The sequence below is a fragment of the Ambystoma mexicanum genome, chromosome 1q (assembly GCF_040938575.1).
Source record: "Ambystoma mexicanum isolate Mex_15411 chromosome 1q, UKY_AmexF1_1, whole genome shotgun sequence".
Classification (NCBI taxonomy): Eukaryota; Metazoa; Chordata; class Amphibia; order Caudata; family Ambystomatidae; genus Ambystoma; species Ambystoma mexicanum.
Window position 1 is genome coordinate 641,001,774 of NC_090922.1, and position 17,049 is coordinate 641,018,822.

Here is a 17,049-nt window from a genome sequence, read left to right on the forward strand (position 1 = left end):
GTTGTCAGTTTGGTCCATAGTTTGGTTCTGTTTACTGAATCGAATGCCATTTTTTAGGTCGATGAAAACCGCATAAACCTGTTGATTTCTTAATGCCGCCTCGTATTTGAGGAGGCTCAGTATTATCAAGTTGACGTTGGTTCCGATTTTGCCTACGAATCCTGTTTGCCTTTTTTTCAACTTTTCCGTTGTTTGTTGCCCAATCAGTACGTTTTTTCAGTAGAAAGTTAGCAAAAAGTTTTCCTAACGGGTCGAGTAAGGCTATGGGTCTGTAGTTATGTGGGTTCTTTCTGTCACCAGTTTTGTAGATGGGGATCAAGATGGCTAGTGTCCAGCTATGTGGGATTTGTTGGGTTTTTTCAATGATAAGGAGCAGGTGGGAGAAGAGGCTAGCCCAATTTTCCGGTGCAGCCTTCAGGATTGCGTTTGATAATCCGTCTGGACCTGGCGCCCTTGATGGATTTAGAGTTCTAATGGTTTGAATGATGTCCTCAGTTTCCCATTTCAGATTCCATGTTGGGCAGGTGGATTCTTCTTGGATAGCCTCTATATGTGCACTTTTATATAAGGTGTTGAAATGTGCAGTCCATGCTTCTGGATCAACTTCTTGGATCATGTTTGTTGTTCTGTTGTTACCGTTTAGGAGTGACCATAATTGCCTCGTATTTTTCCCTTTGATTGCCGCTAGAATAGCTTCAGCGTCAGCTTGTTGCAATAATCCTTTGACTGATTTAAACGAGTTAGAATAGATCTGTTTTTCTTTTTTTATGGCGATATTTGCTGCTGTTGTATTCAGTTTTTTTAGTTGACGTATTTATTTTCAAAACACTTTTTTTCTTTTTTTTTTTTTTTAATTTCCATATTGAATGCATGTTTATGTATAACAATGGGATTGGTACTTTCGAAGGATTGGTAGTCTCTGAGTACCCATTCATAGTTGAGTTTTACATGGTCAGGCATCGAAGATCTTTCAAATTTGGATACTAAGTCGATCGTTTGATGTTGTTTTATTCTTAGTTTTGTTAGTCCATTGTTTATTTCGAGTTCTGGGAGGTCCAGGGACGAGTTCTCGATTTGTTCTGTTTGCCATGTTATTGAGATTTGACAGTGATCGCTGTTAGATTGTGTGGAGTTTTCAGTGGCAATTAAGTTGTTCTTTATTCCTTCAGAGATGTAAATATAGTCAATAATCGATTTGGAGTTACCACTGGACCATGTTGGGGGCATTTGACCTTGTGTGTTTAACGGTTGTTCTGTTAAGGTTAAATTGCGGATCTCGATCTCTTTGGTCCATTTTCTTGCTCTTGGAGATATTTTCTGGGTGTCTAGACGAATTCCTTCAGAGTTGTAGAGGTGGATGTTTAAATCGCCGGCGACTCAAACTCAGTTTGCTCGAAAGAGTTTGCTATTCTATCGTACTTGTCGTAGATGGAATCTATGAATTTATTATCAGTCATTGATATTGCATTCCAATAGATATTGAAGATTAAGTGTGTTTTATTCGGAGATTGCTCTGGTTTGGGTGGCGGGATCAAAATACAGATGACCATGTATTGGGCCCATGGATGGATATTTTTATTTTTGACAATTGACCAGTTGGGGTCTATCTTAGTCAAGATTACCATGCCAGATGATGGTCTGCCTTGTTGTGCTTTAATTGTCGGGTTCATGAAAGTGGAAAACCCATCGCAGACCACTTCTGTGGATAGCCAAGTCTCTTGGAGGCATATTATAGCTGTTTCTTTTTGTTTTATAGGACCCTCTGAGAGGAGATGTTTGAACCCTCTAGTATTTCATGAAGATAATGTTTCTGTTGTTGGATTTCGATTTGAGGTTGGTTGTTATAAAAAGGTTTTCCTTTGTATACTTTGGAGAGTGTTTCTGGGTGATGAATTTCTGGTTGAATATTTAGGGGTGATCGTTTCCCTTGGTACTTCCGGGATGCTGGTTGTCTGGTGTGAGTTTGTTTGCCTGAACTGGTTTTCATTTCTTGTTAGGTATGGTTCTTCGGTTGTTCGTGGTCTACTTGAAGATTGTTGTTGGTCATATTTGCGTTGAATCGGGGCAGATTGAGGCCTGAATTCGGGGTCCAATTTTTTTTCTTTGAGAGCCATAAATCTTGTTACTTGGATTGGTTCTAGGATGAAGCCCCATTTGGCAAGTTGTTTTTTGGCAGACGTAACTAAATGGATTGTTTGGTTGTGATAAAAATCAATGTGGGCTGTTCCATCTTTTTCTTGTTCGGAAAATGTATGACGTTGATGTCTTGTGTCGCGATCTTCGACAATGTCGGGATAGCGTTCAGTAGGCGAAGAATGTTTACTCTGTTCAAGATTAGTTTTTCATCCGGTCTTAAATTCACAGCAGTTAGCGACAGTCTGAATATGCTTGGTTCCTGACGCGGATCTGTAAATGTTGGTCTAATTAGAGATGTATTCATATCAATCAGTTTATTTCCCGTGGTATCAGAAGGGACGTCAGGTTCCGTGAAAACCAGGATTCTTCAGTAGATATTGATGAATACACAAGTGACATGTTTGTCGTTGATTCATCCCTGTTTGTGTAGATTGAGGTTGAAGAGATCTCACAGTATTCATCTATTATGGTCATTGAGTCTTCTTGGGAGTCATGTTCTCTGTTGCGAGTTTGAAGTGAAGACGTAATCAACGTTGTATTTTGTGTATCTACTGCCGTTGGTGTTTTAGGCTCGGTGTCGTGGTCAATGGCATCCAGTAATGCATCTAATGGTTCTTGTTCTTCGATTGAGATCAATTCTCCTTGTGGTTTGGGTGTCTGTTTTTTGTTATTCTTTGTATTAGTCTTTGTCGTTTCTTTGATCAATGGATTAGCACTAGTTTCATTTTTGTTGTTGATGGGATCCTTTGTTGTTGAGGGGTGGGGTTTCGACTTGTGCTCTTGGTTGAGTTGCAATTTTCGCAGAAAGGCTCGTGATCCTGTTTTGACGGTTTTTTTTGGTTGGTTCTTTTGTAGTTGTTGCTTTACCCGGCTGATTGCGTTTGGTTAGATCAAAAATGTCAAACGGGGTGCATGCTGGAGGTTATGTACTAGCGATCTCGAGATGAGTTGGTAGGTTGTGCATTTGAAATTCATATTGGGTTGTTTGGTCTTTTTTTGATTCGCCTTTTGGTGAGGAATGTTCTGTATGAGGGTACCTTGATCTTGGGGCCTGAACGGTTGGACGTGTCCTTTGGCTTTGTCGTCCATTATTTTGGTGGTAAATGTTGTCAGTGTTTCTATGAGAGTTTGCTTGTCTAGTCGATCAGTTCTTGCTATTTCGGCTAGGCGATTCTGCCACATTCTTGTATATTCTGCTTCGTGATTCAGTTGGTCTTGTATTGAGGTTATGAAGCAGTCTAAGTTTGTTTGTTTTGTTAGGATCATTGCGAGTAGAGTGGCTTGGTCTTTGGTGGCATCAACTGTTGCTTCTTGGATCTTTAAGAAGGGGAGCATCGCTACTGATAGGACAGCCACTAGCGTATTTTGAAGATCCAGCATGGTCGTTGGAATTCTTTTACTGGATTCTGGACTATTGGGTGTTTTTTCTGCATTTTGTGGAGGGTAATTGGTTCTCTTCCGGGAATGTTTTAGGGAAGAACAAGTTAGCTTTGGTGGGAAGTGGTGTTGATGTACTAGATATCACATTCGTGTTTCCCTTGTGTTTGTTAGGGCTTTCGTGTTCTTCTATTCTTGGAAGTCCATGATGGCATCTATTTCTGTGATGTCGATTGAAGGTCGAGACGCTCGGTTTGAAGGTTTGGAGAAGTTGTCTTGGGGGGAGTCTGTGAGGTGGTAAGATGACTGCCACTGTTGTTTTGCTATGAGTGCTCTTTGTCGCAGTGTTAGGTTCAGCGTTGGGTCTTTCGGTTTTTTGGTTACAGGAGTATGGAACTGGAGATCAGATTGGAGTGCAGGTGGGAAGCCTCCATTTCCATAAACTAGTAGGGATGATTTGGAAGTCGTTTCTGGTGTTTGGTTGGTAATAGTTTTTTGACTTTTGTCGTTCTTCGGTGTTTTAACTGCAGTTGAGGGTTTTTGGTGCTTCAGTTCTTCATCAGGATGGTTGGAAGAGCATGGTGAATTGCTTGGTAGCTCAGTCGTAGGGGTAAGTGACGGTTCTTGGTTCGTAGGACTGAGAGATACTAGTTTCTCGTTGTTGTTGAGGATTTGTGGCGGACTAAGGGTAAGAGGCTTTGTTTTGCTTGTGGTATTGCTGGATTCTTTAAGTGCAGTAGGTTGCGAGTTCAGTGTTGAAGTATGTTTTGAAAAGTTAGGAACAGTTTCTTCTAATTTCTCTTGGAGGCGTGTTCTGGGTTGGTGTTCTCCAGATCTGTTTTTTTCCTTTTGAATGTGTAGGGACGTAGAGGGTGCAGGCTCACTTAGTTACTGCGTAAACAGCGGGAAACAGCAGACGACGACGCCCTTGTCACCGCGACGGGCTTAGCGCCGCAAGGGCGGCTGGTTTTTTCTTTTAAGCCCGCTTCCTGGGGGCGGGGCTTCAGTCCGCTCACGTGACTCAAATCACGTGACCTCACGACGAAAAAAAATATATATATAAATTCCGCAAACACAGCGCTCGCTTCAAACTGCTGTGCAGGAGGCACAGGCTTACGCAAATCGGAGCGGGATTTATTCAGGTAGGTGAAAAGTCAATTTCTTCAGTTTGCAGCTCACAACTGGTGCCTTGATTAACACAGCGGGCAACAGCAGACAACGACGCCCTTGTCACCGCGACGGGTTTAGCCCAGAAAGAAATATAAATGCCTGTTGTGTGCTATACCTTAGACACTGGCATAGATCAGACCTGTAACTGAAAGGCAGGGAGAATGAGATGAAAGGCTCCAGAGCCTCTCTCAGAATATGGAAGTGGCAGAGAGCAGAAAGGAGAAGCCAAACCACGCATAATGTTGACCGGTTGGTGGGCAATAATAACTTTAGTCTGGCAAAGGCGAAGAAATACCTGCTCTCAAAGAGAATAGTAATTCCCTTGCAATGATGCCGGAACAAAGGGCATGCTGGAGAGGCATCCCCTAAGGTAATGGGAGTGAAAGAAGATCTTGCTGGGTAAACCTTTCTGGACTAAGAACAAACCAAAGAGCAGCCAATAAGCATGCTGTGTGTGAACCAAGGAATAGTTGCTTTATGCATGAGACTGTGTACCTTGAAGTAAGTAATCCTGACAATGACACTGGGTCCTCTATCCTTTGCCATTGCAGGAAAGGGGTTTAAGCTGAGGGATTTCGGTTTATCTGGAGCCTGCCTTTTCCCTGGGGACGAAGAGTTGCTGTTTCCAGCAAGGTTTTTTTGGGGGCTAAATCAGTGTTTTGTATACGTAACCCCTGCTGTTGAACAGGTTTTGGCGCTGTTTTACATTTTGCTGTTTTAGCTGAGTGAGGTGGAGGTACTGTTTGTGTGTGAAGGGACAGTTTGTATTTGTTTTACTTCCCCTCTGGTTCTTGGTGTACCACACCTCTGATCTATTAGGATTGTGGCCCGTGGTTCCATTTAAAATATTGGATGGTGCTTGGCTGGAAGTTGCTTTTTTGGGAGGATCTGTCTCCTGCCAGCTGACAGGGCCTTAGGAAGTACTATCTCTGGTTAGTTCCTGGCAAAGGGGTGCTGTATTCCCGGGGTTTTCCCACTGGCAAGGGGAGGTCGGGTAAAGGTAAATCTTGATGGTCTATATGGAAGCTCTGACCTAGTACCGTGTTCACTACTGTCCAGCTACAAACAAGGCGGTGCAGTGGGGCCGGTGGAGATGGGTCTGCAGAATCTCCCCTATATCTCCTCAGAGGGGGGTTCTTGTCACCTAATGGGTAGATTCACCAGGAGCCCACAGGCCCCATCCCAAGCGGAGGGCTCTTGTTTGAAGGGATTTCATTGCACTTTATTTTAACTAATGTATTGAATGGAATTGTTTCATGTGAAAATGTGTTTGTAACTGCACTTTCTTTTAGGCTCATGTTTGCTGACTAGATTAAGGGATGCATTGTGTGTTTTTTGTAATTCGCTTTTTAGGGCAGCTGGTGTGAATGTGTAGGTGGTTGGTTGATCTGGTTTCACAGCTCTTAAATTTAGTTTTAGAATGTTGCATGTAGTTTGTTTATTTATTTGTAATGCGCGCCAGACCCAAGGGTAACCGGGTGCAGTGAAGAGAATATGCAAAGCTTACAGTGTTACATAGAATTACAGTTTGCAAAGAATTACAATGTTAAATAGAATTACAGTGTTACATAATTTACAGTGATAAAGAGAAGGTATGTACAGACTTAGCAGGGAGCATATCTGATCAAAAGGTTGAGGCATTGCTATAAAGCGAGGCGGTCAGTTATTTACAATGTTACTATAATTTACAATTGTGATATCTCTAATAATACATATATACATTCAGATAAAGTAGCATAACACAAGTGTCTATCGGTAACTTACATAATTTTGTCAGTGAGGCGTTTCATAAGATTCATTCTAAAGTGTGAGAAAGGTTGGTCTGTTCTCAAGTTGTGTGGCAGGGCATTCCACCATTTAGCGGCTAGCACAGGGAAACTGGTGCTGCCAATTTTAGCGAGTTTAAATCTAGGAATTACCAAGCAGTTGGAGTTGGGAGTTCTTGTAGGTCTACTGGAGATTTTTATTTTGTCCATCAGGTAGCTAGGAGCAGCGTTATTGAGGGCTTTGTGCGTCGAGGAGAACATTTGTAGATGGATTTTATTGTCGGTGGAGAGCCATTTGTATTGGTGTCTGATAGGGGAGATATGTTCCCTTTTATTTATGCCCTGAGCAGCTCTAAGGGCAATTATTTTGTAAGATTTGTAGCCTTTTGGTGCTAGTTTTACTAGCACCACTGTAAAGGGCATTACAATAATCAAGTCGAGATAATATTAAGTCTCTTGCTAGGATCATGCAACTATCGTTGGATAAGAAGGGTTTACCTGCTCTTATTAATTTACAGGTATAAGCTGTAGTGGAAGCTAAGGAGTTAACTTGTTTGGTGAAAGACCTGGTGTAATCGAGATAAAAACGTAGTGTTTTTACTTCTCTCGAAACCTTAATGCTATTGCCATCTATATTAAACATGGAGTATTCCTTGCCTAACTTGTTGATATTGGCATGCTTGCCCAGGATGATCAGCTCGGTCTTATCATTCAGGCAGAGGCCATGGGATGCCATCCATGCCTGAACAATGATGTACACCCTATTCGCCAACTCCCCTGTCCTTGCTGTGATCCCCAGAAAGCGGGAGGAGAATCTGCGTATCATCTGCATAATTAGTGTAGGTGATACCTAGAAGGTCCAGATCATCGAAGAGGGGTTTAGTGAATATGTTGTATAGGGTCGGTGAGACACGAGCCTTGAGGGACTCCGCACGTTATTGGTGAAGGGTCGGCTGCAGAAGGGGAGAAGACTCTCATTGTTCTCTCGCTCAAAAAGGATTCAATCCATTTAGTGGCATGGGTGGAGAAGTGTGCAGCAGTGTCCAAGTGTTTGCAAAGGACCTTGTGGTCCACTAGATCGAAAGCAGCTGAGAGATCAAGTAGGAGGAGGAGTACTGTTTTACCTTGATCTCTCAGTTCATCTATTTGGGTCTTTAAATCAATGAGTGCAGTTTCAGTTCCATGGAGTGGACGGAAACCAGATTGTCTAGCTCCCAATAGATTATGTAGTTCAAGGTGTCTAGTGGTTTCCCATTGAGTTGAACCATTAGAATCCTGTTCTTAGACCTACACAACTTGCTGATTGATTTAATTTTAAGTTTTTTAAATTCAATGGTCATTTGGTTAATTTATGGCATTTGGAGTACCTGTGCTGTAGTAGCCACTTAGTAGATCCTTCGTGCATGACAGTAGCAAAATGAAAGTGCCGCTAATTTGGTATTTATGAGAAATGTACTGATTTTTTCTTTAACTGATTTCTATCCGCGTCATCCACTCTACTTTAAAAATAACTATTTTGCTTTTAACAGATTGGAAGAGCTGGGAGATTGGGTCACAAAGGAACTGCAATTACCTTTGTAAACAAAAAGAACAAGAACCTTTTTTGGGATGTTGTGAAGAGAGTTAAACCCACCGGTTCCATTCTTCCTCCACAGTTGCTTTATTCACCCTACCTTCACGACCAGCAAAAGAAAGAGCAGAAGGCCAAGCAATCTCAAGATCAGCTTGTGACTGGTGATACGCTCATGGCTCTTATCAGGAAACATGATAAAACAAAAAAATGAAAGTTTGCATTCACGGTTTAATTTGTTTATTCTGTAAATAATACACCTGTAAAGATTGAGATGTCAATTATTTCTGTTCATTTCCAGTCTACACTGTAAAATATGGAATTGTACAAAGTTTAATAATGTATATATTAAATTTAAAGTCTACATATAAGTGATCCCTGAAATATCACATTGTTTTCTCACGTTTTTCATTCAAATTTTTTTTGAATTAGTCATTTTGAATGAGTCGTAAAATTGTTCAAGGTTTGACTCCAGAGCCGCTCCTCAAATCCCAATCTCTTCCAAACCCTTCCCACTTTGCTCAGCATGAAAAACAGATGAAATGGGAAAGGGTTAAACAAGAAATAAGGAAGTATCCCAGAGAACCTCTGCCATCTTTGAGGCCTGGCAGCTCTTGCACAAAAGCTGTTCACTACCTGCCACTTTGTCAGGTCTACCCATTGTTGGAACAAGTTCTTCAGGTTGGTTTTTCCAGTGCCTCATAACTCTTCTGACATTTACCAGAGCCAAACTTTGCCATTTGTATGCCGATCCTATGATTTCTCTTAAATTGGACTTGGTGACTTGTCCAACAACCTCCCCAATACACTGTCAATTATTTTCAAGACTTCTCAGTTTCTTCATGTGTGGGCTATCTAGTCCACATGGATAAGCATGCCTTCTGACACTAAACCCCTAAACAAAGGGAGAATCTGTAGGTTCTTTGGAGAGGCCTGTTTGAAAAGAAGTGTGTGATTGCATCTCTAGGACCCACTGCCCAAGAGCCAAGCATTGTCATCATTGTACTCGCTAGTCAGCTGAAGTAGAGGCTAGGCCCTTGATATCACTTAACTATTTATTTTCCAAAAGCTTAAGATATTTCTCAATGGAGAAATTCCCAAGTCAATTCTTCCCCCAAAACCCAGGAAGGACAGGGCGAAGCAACAAAATTGCTGATATTTTATGAAGACCAATGTTGCCAAGCCATGGTGGATTCTCAAGTTCTCAAAGGATTCCATGGAACCCTCCTTCAAGGGATGTGTATCTTTAATTCTGCATTCAATTTGCTATGCATTCACTTTTTCACATTTACTTCTTTGTACCTTTACTACTTCTGTCTTTCACTTCTTGCATTTGCTTCATCATTAGAGGGGCAACCTGCTTTTGTGCCCCCCCCCCCCCCCCTTCACCCATATTCTTCCCTGCTTATCCCCCTTTTGACACCAACCCTAACCTTACAGTAAGACTACCAAATCCATTGCCACTTTGATAATATGAAGAAGACGTAGTAAATGCAAGAGGTAGTAAATGCATGACAAGTTGAATGTAGAAGAAGTAAGTGTAGAAGAGGGTTTTAGGCAAAGTAAATGGGGATACCCTTTGAAGATCTGGCTCGGGTTTCTGGGGTCCTGGGAGTCCCATGAAGGCCAGAAGATTGATTGCTGCAAAATGTCGTGTTGAGCCAGATGGTGCCTCCTTATGTCAAACCGATCTTATTTATTTCTCACCTGTGCACCTCCCCCACCTCCAAGCTTCCCTGGAGTTTGATGGAACTGCATTATGTGTCCGAACGGATCGGCTTTGGATGATGGAATGTCATGAAGGACTCAGAAGGCAGTATGTGATTTATGCCTGGGACAATTGTGGGATCTTGGTTGCCCAGAAATAGTCCATAATGTGATGTGCGATCAGCCCACCGCTGGCTTTGGCAAGTTATAACCTCTCCAATTTATCTGTTTCTTATGGCCTTCCCAGAAAAGAAATACATAGAATCGACAGAGACAGCATGCCAGAAAGGTCCATCATGTCCAGGAGAAACCTAATTTTCAATAGAGATTATTCCCATCAGCAAAACTGGGGGTATTCAAAAAAGTGTTCTTTTAGGTGGGACTCCTACAAACCTCCACCCGCTTTACCATATTTGTTTTCACCATTATTGACCACCACCTCTGCAATTCAATACCCAAACACGTCTGGGTTTGGTTGATCTTCATTTCAGGAAACTGCTGCCTTGGGATCGGCGTCATTATCATTACACCAGTTACGTTGCCAAATACGTTTTATACGGCCCGTGAAGATATTCAGTGATCAGCAGAACTTCACTGACTCAATATGCCACGGTCTCCAGAGCAATGGCAAAATGGGGAGAACAGGTACATGTTACAGTGCTTTTATACGTCAGAGAAATCTCATTGAAGCCAAATTCTGACAGCGTGTGGTGTAAGTACAGCCATTTGATGCTGTCCGACGTTTTTTCAGCATTTATGGAGTCCAGTGGCAAGTTACCTCTGGATTTGGATGCTGTGTCTATGATGTGGCCCAACATTCTCATATGTTCTGTCGAGGATCTCTGAGGGGTATAAAGCCAACCTGGTCCAGGTGAATTTTCCCTCTGATGCATCTTTGGGCGTGATCTGCAGTCATTTTGGTCAAAATCTTTAGGTCTAGACTCGAGGGTGATTGGGCTGTAGTTTCCACACTGCTTTCATGGAAAAAACACATACATCAAATTTCAGGTTAGGTAGAAGTCTGTTCAGCAGACTTTAGCTACAGGAGAGATAACTGAGTGTCACAGGTTTGTTATGCGCTCCAGAAGTGTCTCTGCTCACAGGCGGAGAGAAGCCGGTTACATCTTGACCATATGGTGATTATTCAAACATTTGTCACCAGCTATTTCCAAAAAAGGAAGGAAAGGGAGAAGAATAAAAAACAAGTTAATGGAAAACTTTGTTTTTGTACTTGCGCTTTCCATCATTTCATCCTACTTTTGCACTTCCTCTTTCAACCGGTCCTTCAACACCTGCGTCACTGTTAGTTTTCGATTCTCATTTAAAGGAGCTGTGGCCTTTCACCCGAAAAAGATTGTGGTATCATAATATTATCCATATATTGTAAGCCAAATTGCCAAAACGTATTAGAAATCCATGTAAAATTGATGCTCCTCTGGGTGTTGGTATTCCTTTAATTGAGTCCTATAATGACCAATAATTCATTTAATTTTTTTATAGCACACCTTATACCATAACTGAGTTTGGTTTCTAAGTGCGGATCCGGGATTCAAACCTCTGTTGCACTGCTTGGTCTTGCTTCCAAGATCTGCCCCTGTGCTATCCTCCATTCAGAATTCATCTGGGGATGGGGGAATATAAGCAATCTTTCTAATATGTTCAGCATGATTGTGAATGGATTCCGAATTATCTGCCCCATATGTACACAGCATTGTTATTTGAAGTACAAGCCTGTCCTTGGACTGCCAGGGAAATATCGAAAGCCAATCTATTTGATAGGCCAATCTATCCAACGCCTAGTTCAGTTAACAATTTATGAAGGGCACCTGCAGTCTTGTTAGCAGCATCTATACAACAGTTTATAACCTGATAAAAGTTAAACCAAACCTGCCCGTGGTTGGGAATAATTCCCTCCCAAGCGTTCACACAGAATGGTGATGTGATGTGGATAGATCACGTGAATTCCTCATTTGTCCTTCCTGAGGCGTTTGCTAATCTGTGCTGCAGGTAAAACATATGCCTCTGTGCATGTACCCAAGTAGTTGCCAAGGGAGTGTTTTTATAAGCTGAGTTTCGGCACAACGAGATCATGCCTGAGAACAGCAAAATTGATTTGGTGTGTTTGAGACAAGCGGGTGCACCAATGGCCTCTTATTGACTTGTTTCAACAGACCAGGCTTCACCCTAAGAGTAGTCGTAGGTGAATCTCCCAAAATATATATGGTGTCTTTGGTACAGTGTGGTAAAGCTGTCTCTAGTAGACCATTTCATTTTACATTAGGAGAAATATGATAATCAGATCTATAAATGCAACAGCCCCACAGTTATAGTTTGTTCCCAGTATCTAGGTGGCATCCCACTGTTAAAAAGTATGGTTGTGTCTTTATGACCGTGTCCATTGGCGCACCAAAAGGAGGGGCCCACAAAGGTGCCATTGCTGGTGACGTTAGCCTGAACATATAGTTAGTGGTTTGCAACAAACTCTGTGGAACATCACTGTTTGAAATATGGGTGTGGGTTGTGAATAGGTTTTAATTGGTGTTACAAGAGTCGTTGGCTGGGACAGCAATGAAGGAAATGCTTGGGCATTTTGGGACAGACGCAGCGATCGTTTACATTTCTGTTCTTTGCAATCAAGGTAGAAACGAGATTTTGAGAATATATTCCTGGTGGGAACGTTTTTCCTTTCGGTTCACAGTTCCTTTTCCCATCTTCAATCATGACATCAGAAAAATAAAATTATGTTTATCGGGCAGATGAGTACCGCATTTCCAGTCCCGGATCAGTACTATTCTTAGTTCTTAGAAGTCGTTTTACATGTTCACTTCAGTCCTTACAAGGCAATGGCTTTCATTCCTGATCTTATTCAGCATATGGAGGAAGTCTCACAGCAGGATGAATGAGTTCCAGTCGGTTGGTAAATAGCACCGCCATTCAAAGTGGGCAACATACCTGCTGGTATAATGTTACTTTCTTGCACAGTCACTGTTTGGAATATCTGCTTTTGATCTGTAGGCAGTAAGCATACTACATGACTTGGCTCACTCATCTTTTAGGCACTGGGTTCCCTGCTTGTCTCCCAGTGAAGCTCAGTTTTGTTATGGCCCTTGACGAGGTTAGGTACACATAGCCTATTCCTCTGAACATCTTCAGAGGTGGTACATGGGCTCCGGATTTCTTTCCTTTGCTGGCAAGGTTTCTTGTGGCTCCTTGGCCCTCTCCTCACGACATTGTGCCAGTGTCTTAGGTTGGAAATGTGCTGCTTCTGGACCTATAGATGGTGGAAGGACTCGGACTACAGTGGGTCATAGTCTAGATTTGTTTATTCAAATAAAAAGGAAAATGCCTACCTGGCCCTATCGCTAAGAGGAAAATTCCCTGCCTTCCAAAATAAAAACTAAGGGTGCTCGTCGAAGTCCAACATAGAAGAGTTGTGAGTCCAAATTACTAACTGGCCCTACCACTTCAGAAAATATAACTAAAAAGAAAAGATGGCTTGCGCTATAGCCTCAGAATGGGTTTCTGCCTCGCGCCAAGCGTATAGGACATATTTTCAGTCTTGGAGTTTCTTGATAATGTCTTTACATCATTCACAATCTTTGTATCATTTCATAATGCTTCATTTCGACAATGTCATTAAAGCAAACATCCATCATATACAATTCATCAAAACAGTTCATAAAAACAAAAAGGAAAAAGGTTGGCGACACAGGAAATTGGATAAAGACCATGTGATAAACAACCTAGATAAACAAAATATCCCAGCATCATTATCAGTGTGTGTACTTCTTCATTCTTGCCCACACAAGGTATTTACAGGTAGCGTAAACTGCAAACACATCGCTGGAATTGACACAAACAAGCATGGCCTATCAATCGTCTGACAACCACATACCTGAAATAATGGCTTCGGGTATCGTTCCCTCAGTGACGGTGACGCTGAGCATATCATTAAAAAGTGGACCATGGTTTCATTCGTATTGCCACACAACGGGCACATGGAAGATACATTATTGTTCCATTTGTGACAAAGGCTTGCAGTTTGTAAGATCCCTATATGCAACTTAATTAACAGTGCTCTTTTGTATTTCAGGTGTACATAGTCTAAATAATACTCATTCACCTTTATGCTGCAGTTAAGTGTCAGAACCGCCGATCCTGCAAACACTTGGAGCAATTGTCACGGTCGACCTTTACCAACGCTGCAGCCTTTATCATTGCCTTGGTGGAATTGGATATAATACTTGGATTGGTCCAGTACTCTCTGAGACCCAGGTTGACTAGCAACTCCTTAACATGGACAAACCACGGTAAGTAGGGTCCCCCTACATAGAAATGACATCCATCAATGCCTCTGCATTTAAGCAAGGAACCATTCGACCATAATCGAGCCCAATAATAAACTGGCCGCAATAGAAATATAAATTAAATGCATTGCACCCCTGTTTCAAGGAATCCAGGTAAATTGGGCTTGGAGAGGGCTACAACCACGTACTTATTTTCTACAGTAACTAGGGAGCTGATGCTTGCCTGCCCCCATAAATTGAGGCCTGCCTAGTTTGGACTTTATAGGCATCAAGAAAGACACAGACTGCACTGTTGCCCTGCTCAGTAGTGAACCTTGCGGGGGTGTGGCTGTACCTTGCCAGTGTGACCCTTGCTTTGTCCAGATGCCTGCTCCAACTACAAGGCAACATTACCCTTACCCCCATGTAGTCATAACAATCGACCTGTTAGATTGGGCCCTCATCCAGGTCCAGCCTTAATCCTCTGGGCTTTCTCTTTGATCTGGAACTAAATACCATCAATTTGGTCTTTGACATGTTGATGGTCCAGGCGATTGTTCTTGCAAAAATCCACAAACAGCCCTAATTGCATGCGTGCACCAGTAGGTATTAGTGACAATAATCCGGCGTTGTCAGCAAGCAGTAGGCCCAGGATCCGGTCTACAGCTAGCGCGGGGGCATCTGACTGGGAAGCCAGGAGCTCGTCAAGTACTCAGTTTATGAAGATACAAAATAACTTGGGGGGCCAGTATGCACCCCTCAATCTTGATGGCTCTTGAGGTACTGCCATCTATTCCCCAACGGACAACAACTAGGTTGACCGAGTACATGTTCTGGATGGAATCTAAGAGATGTATCTAGTATGTTGGTTAAAATAATAAATGTCTTTTGGATTGTTGTCTCCAACAAATTATTTTTGTTTCAACTTATCACTGGTTAAATCCCTCCAGTATCACTTCAGCTTTTTACCAGTGGTTAAATCCCTCCAGGATCACTTTGCATAGTCTCCTCTGTATCCCACCTTTGTGGCATTGGGACTCCGCAAAGTCCTTGAATCTTTGGTAGTTCTCAGTCCAATTAATGTCATATATTTCTCGTCTTTCACAGCCTTGGCAAGAGACACACATCCCTTTCACTCTTTTGTTCAGAGATCGTCTGCCTATTTGATTCTCTTAGCTTCTTGTACTGAGGGTGGCTTCTCCAGCCTTGATAAACGAAGTTTGCATCTCTTCCCCTCTGTTTTGTTTGGTGCCTCGTGCCTGTTCCACTCTTTCAGACTTTCATACTGTTAGCGGCTTCTACACTCGGGTTATGCAGTACTAGTCTCTCTCTGTGTTACATGGGTCTTGTGCACGTTCCATTTTCCCAGCCTCTCATATCATTGATGACTTTGGAACCCAAAGTTAACCTTTCCTGGCGTTCTCAAGTTGGAAGCGTTCACTTTGCTGTTCGTGTACGTCTCATCGGTACCGCCACTTACTGCGGAGCTCGGGTACTCTGGCTCCTTGCTGTCTCCTGGTCTCGGCGTCGGTTGATGGGCGCCAGGCCCACCACTGATCTCGAGTGGTTGCACCACCAGGAAAGAGTGTTTTCCTCCCATCTTCATGCCGCTCCTGACTGGAGAATATTGCTGGTTCAGGGCACCCACCTTGTAACCTTAAGCTAGCAGGTCTCACTTCAGCAACGACACTGCAGGCTCCACGGCTTGGTGTCGCTCAATCCCTCTGGGACCTATCCACAGAGGCTCGTCCCTGCATATCGAGAGTCCTCCTTCCTCCATATGCGTCACACACTGCATACAAGGTCTCTCTCCATTCACAGTTCTTACTGTTCAAGTACATCATCACAATTTGATAAATGTGTCCTTTGTCCTTGACAGCGCCATTCAGAGATACCCAGCATTACCTGAAGCCAAAAAGAGGGTGGAAGGAGGATCACTGGTAGTTGTACTCAAAATATGAGAACAAACAGATTTTACAATTCCCATGAAGGCTGACCATGTTATTTGTTCAGAGATGTCCTTATTGGACTGGGAGTCCTTGTCCCCGCTAGTGGAGCCACTCTCAGTGAGGTCTCAATTGCCCACACGTGACGACCAGCAACAACATCCTGGCCACATTCGAATTTGCCGCCGAGAGCCCGCAGCCCCATTCGCTACAAAGCCCTTCCGGCTCCTCCCTCCCTGCATTAAAGGGAACGGGATTCGCATGGAGAAGGCTGTCGGACAAGGCCAGCACTCCTCTTAGCAGCTCTTCGCTGCTCGTCGCCGACAACGACTTGGTGCAAATGCTCAAAGGTAAGCGGATCCTAGCATCCCCTCCTATGCAGCTCCACCTATTTGAATCCAGGCGCGAACGTCTACGCACACATACTTTCATTGCCCCACATAAAACTCTACCACAGGCCACAAGCACACGTAATTTGCGCCTACCATCTAGGCCATGTGCTGCCTCCCACTCGACTGCTACAGGTACGCCTTCTCGCAACACAACCACTGGCGCTACCTTTCACCAGCTGACCTCCCTCCAAGGCACCAAACATTAAGCCAGGGGTGCACAACTGATTTTGACAGAGGGCCGAAAGTACCTTACATGAGGGCTATAGTGGGCCGAAAAGTAAAAGTGGGCGGGGCGGTAGACGGGACATGTCAGGAGGCTTTTTCAACCCCCAATTTGTATTAAACACATTGAAAAAGATATGTTTTTGAGGGGTAACGATTTTTATTGCATTTCAAACTTACATTTTGTACTACACATTTTCCATTGCTATCATTTATTTCGATTTAGTTATTGTATATCGTCTGTTTAATTAAATTATATATATTTTATTGACCCTTGATTGGACATTCCGTTATTTTGGACTGCTATAGTTTGCTGTTTGGGTTACCCAAGAGGAGTATGGCCTTCGTTGAGTCAGGTTTCCTCAAAAAAGCAAAGGATGTACATCTCCTAACTGTGCCTGTTTTAGCTTTATTATTGAGTTCACTCTTGGAGTGCAACACTATGCCCCATGGCTCCCATCCCCAACCAAACACTAT

The 17,049-nt window shown here is 42.9% G+C and overlaps 1 protein-coding gene across 1 annotated transcript in view; it reads left to right on the plus strand.

Annotated features, from left to right (window-relative positions):
* The window catches only part of DDX59 (DEAD-box helicase 59), a 223,358-nt gene extending 206,515 nt beyond the window's left edge, over positions 1-16,843 (plus strand). Inside the window, exon 7 of the mRNA XM_069641229.1 lies at positions 7,979-16,843. Within this exon, the coding sequence (XP_069497330.1) occupies positions 7,979-8,233 (255 nt within the window). The 3' untranslated portion in view covers positions 8,234-16,843. The remainder of the gene's footprint in view (positions 1-7,978) is intronic.
* The last annotated feature ends 206 nt before the right edge of the window (positions 16,844-17,049 follow it).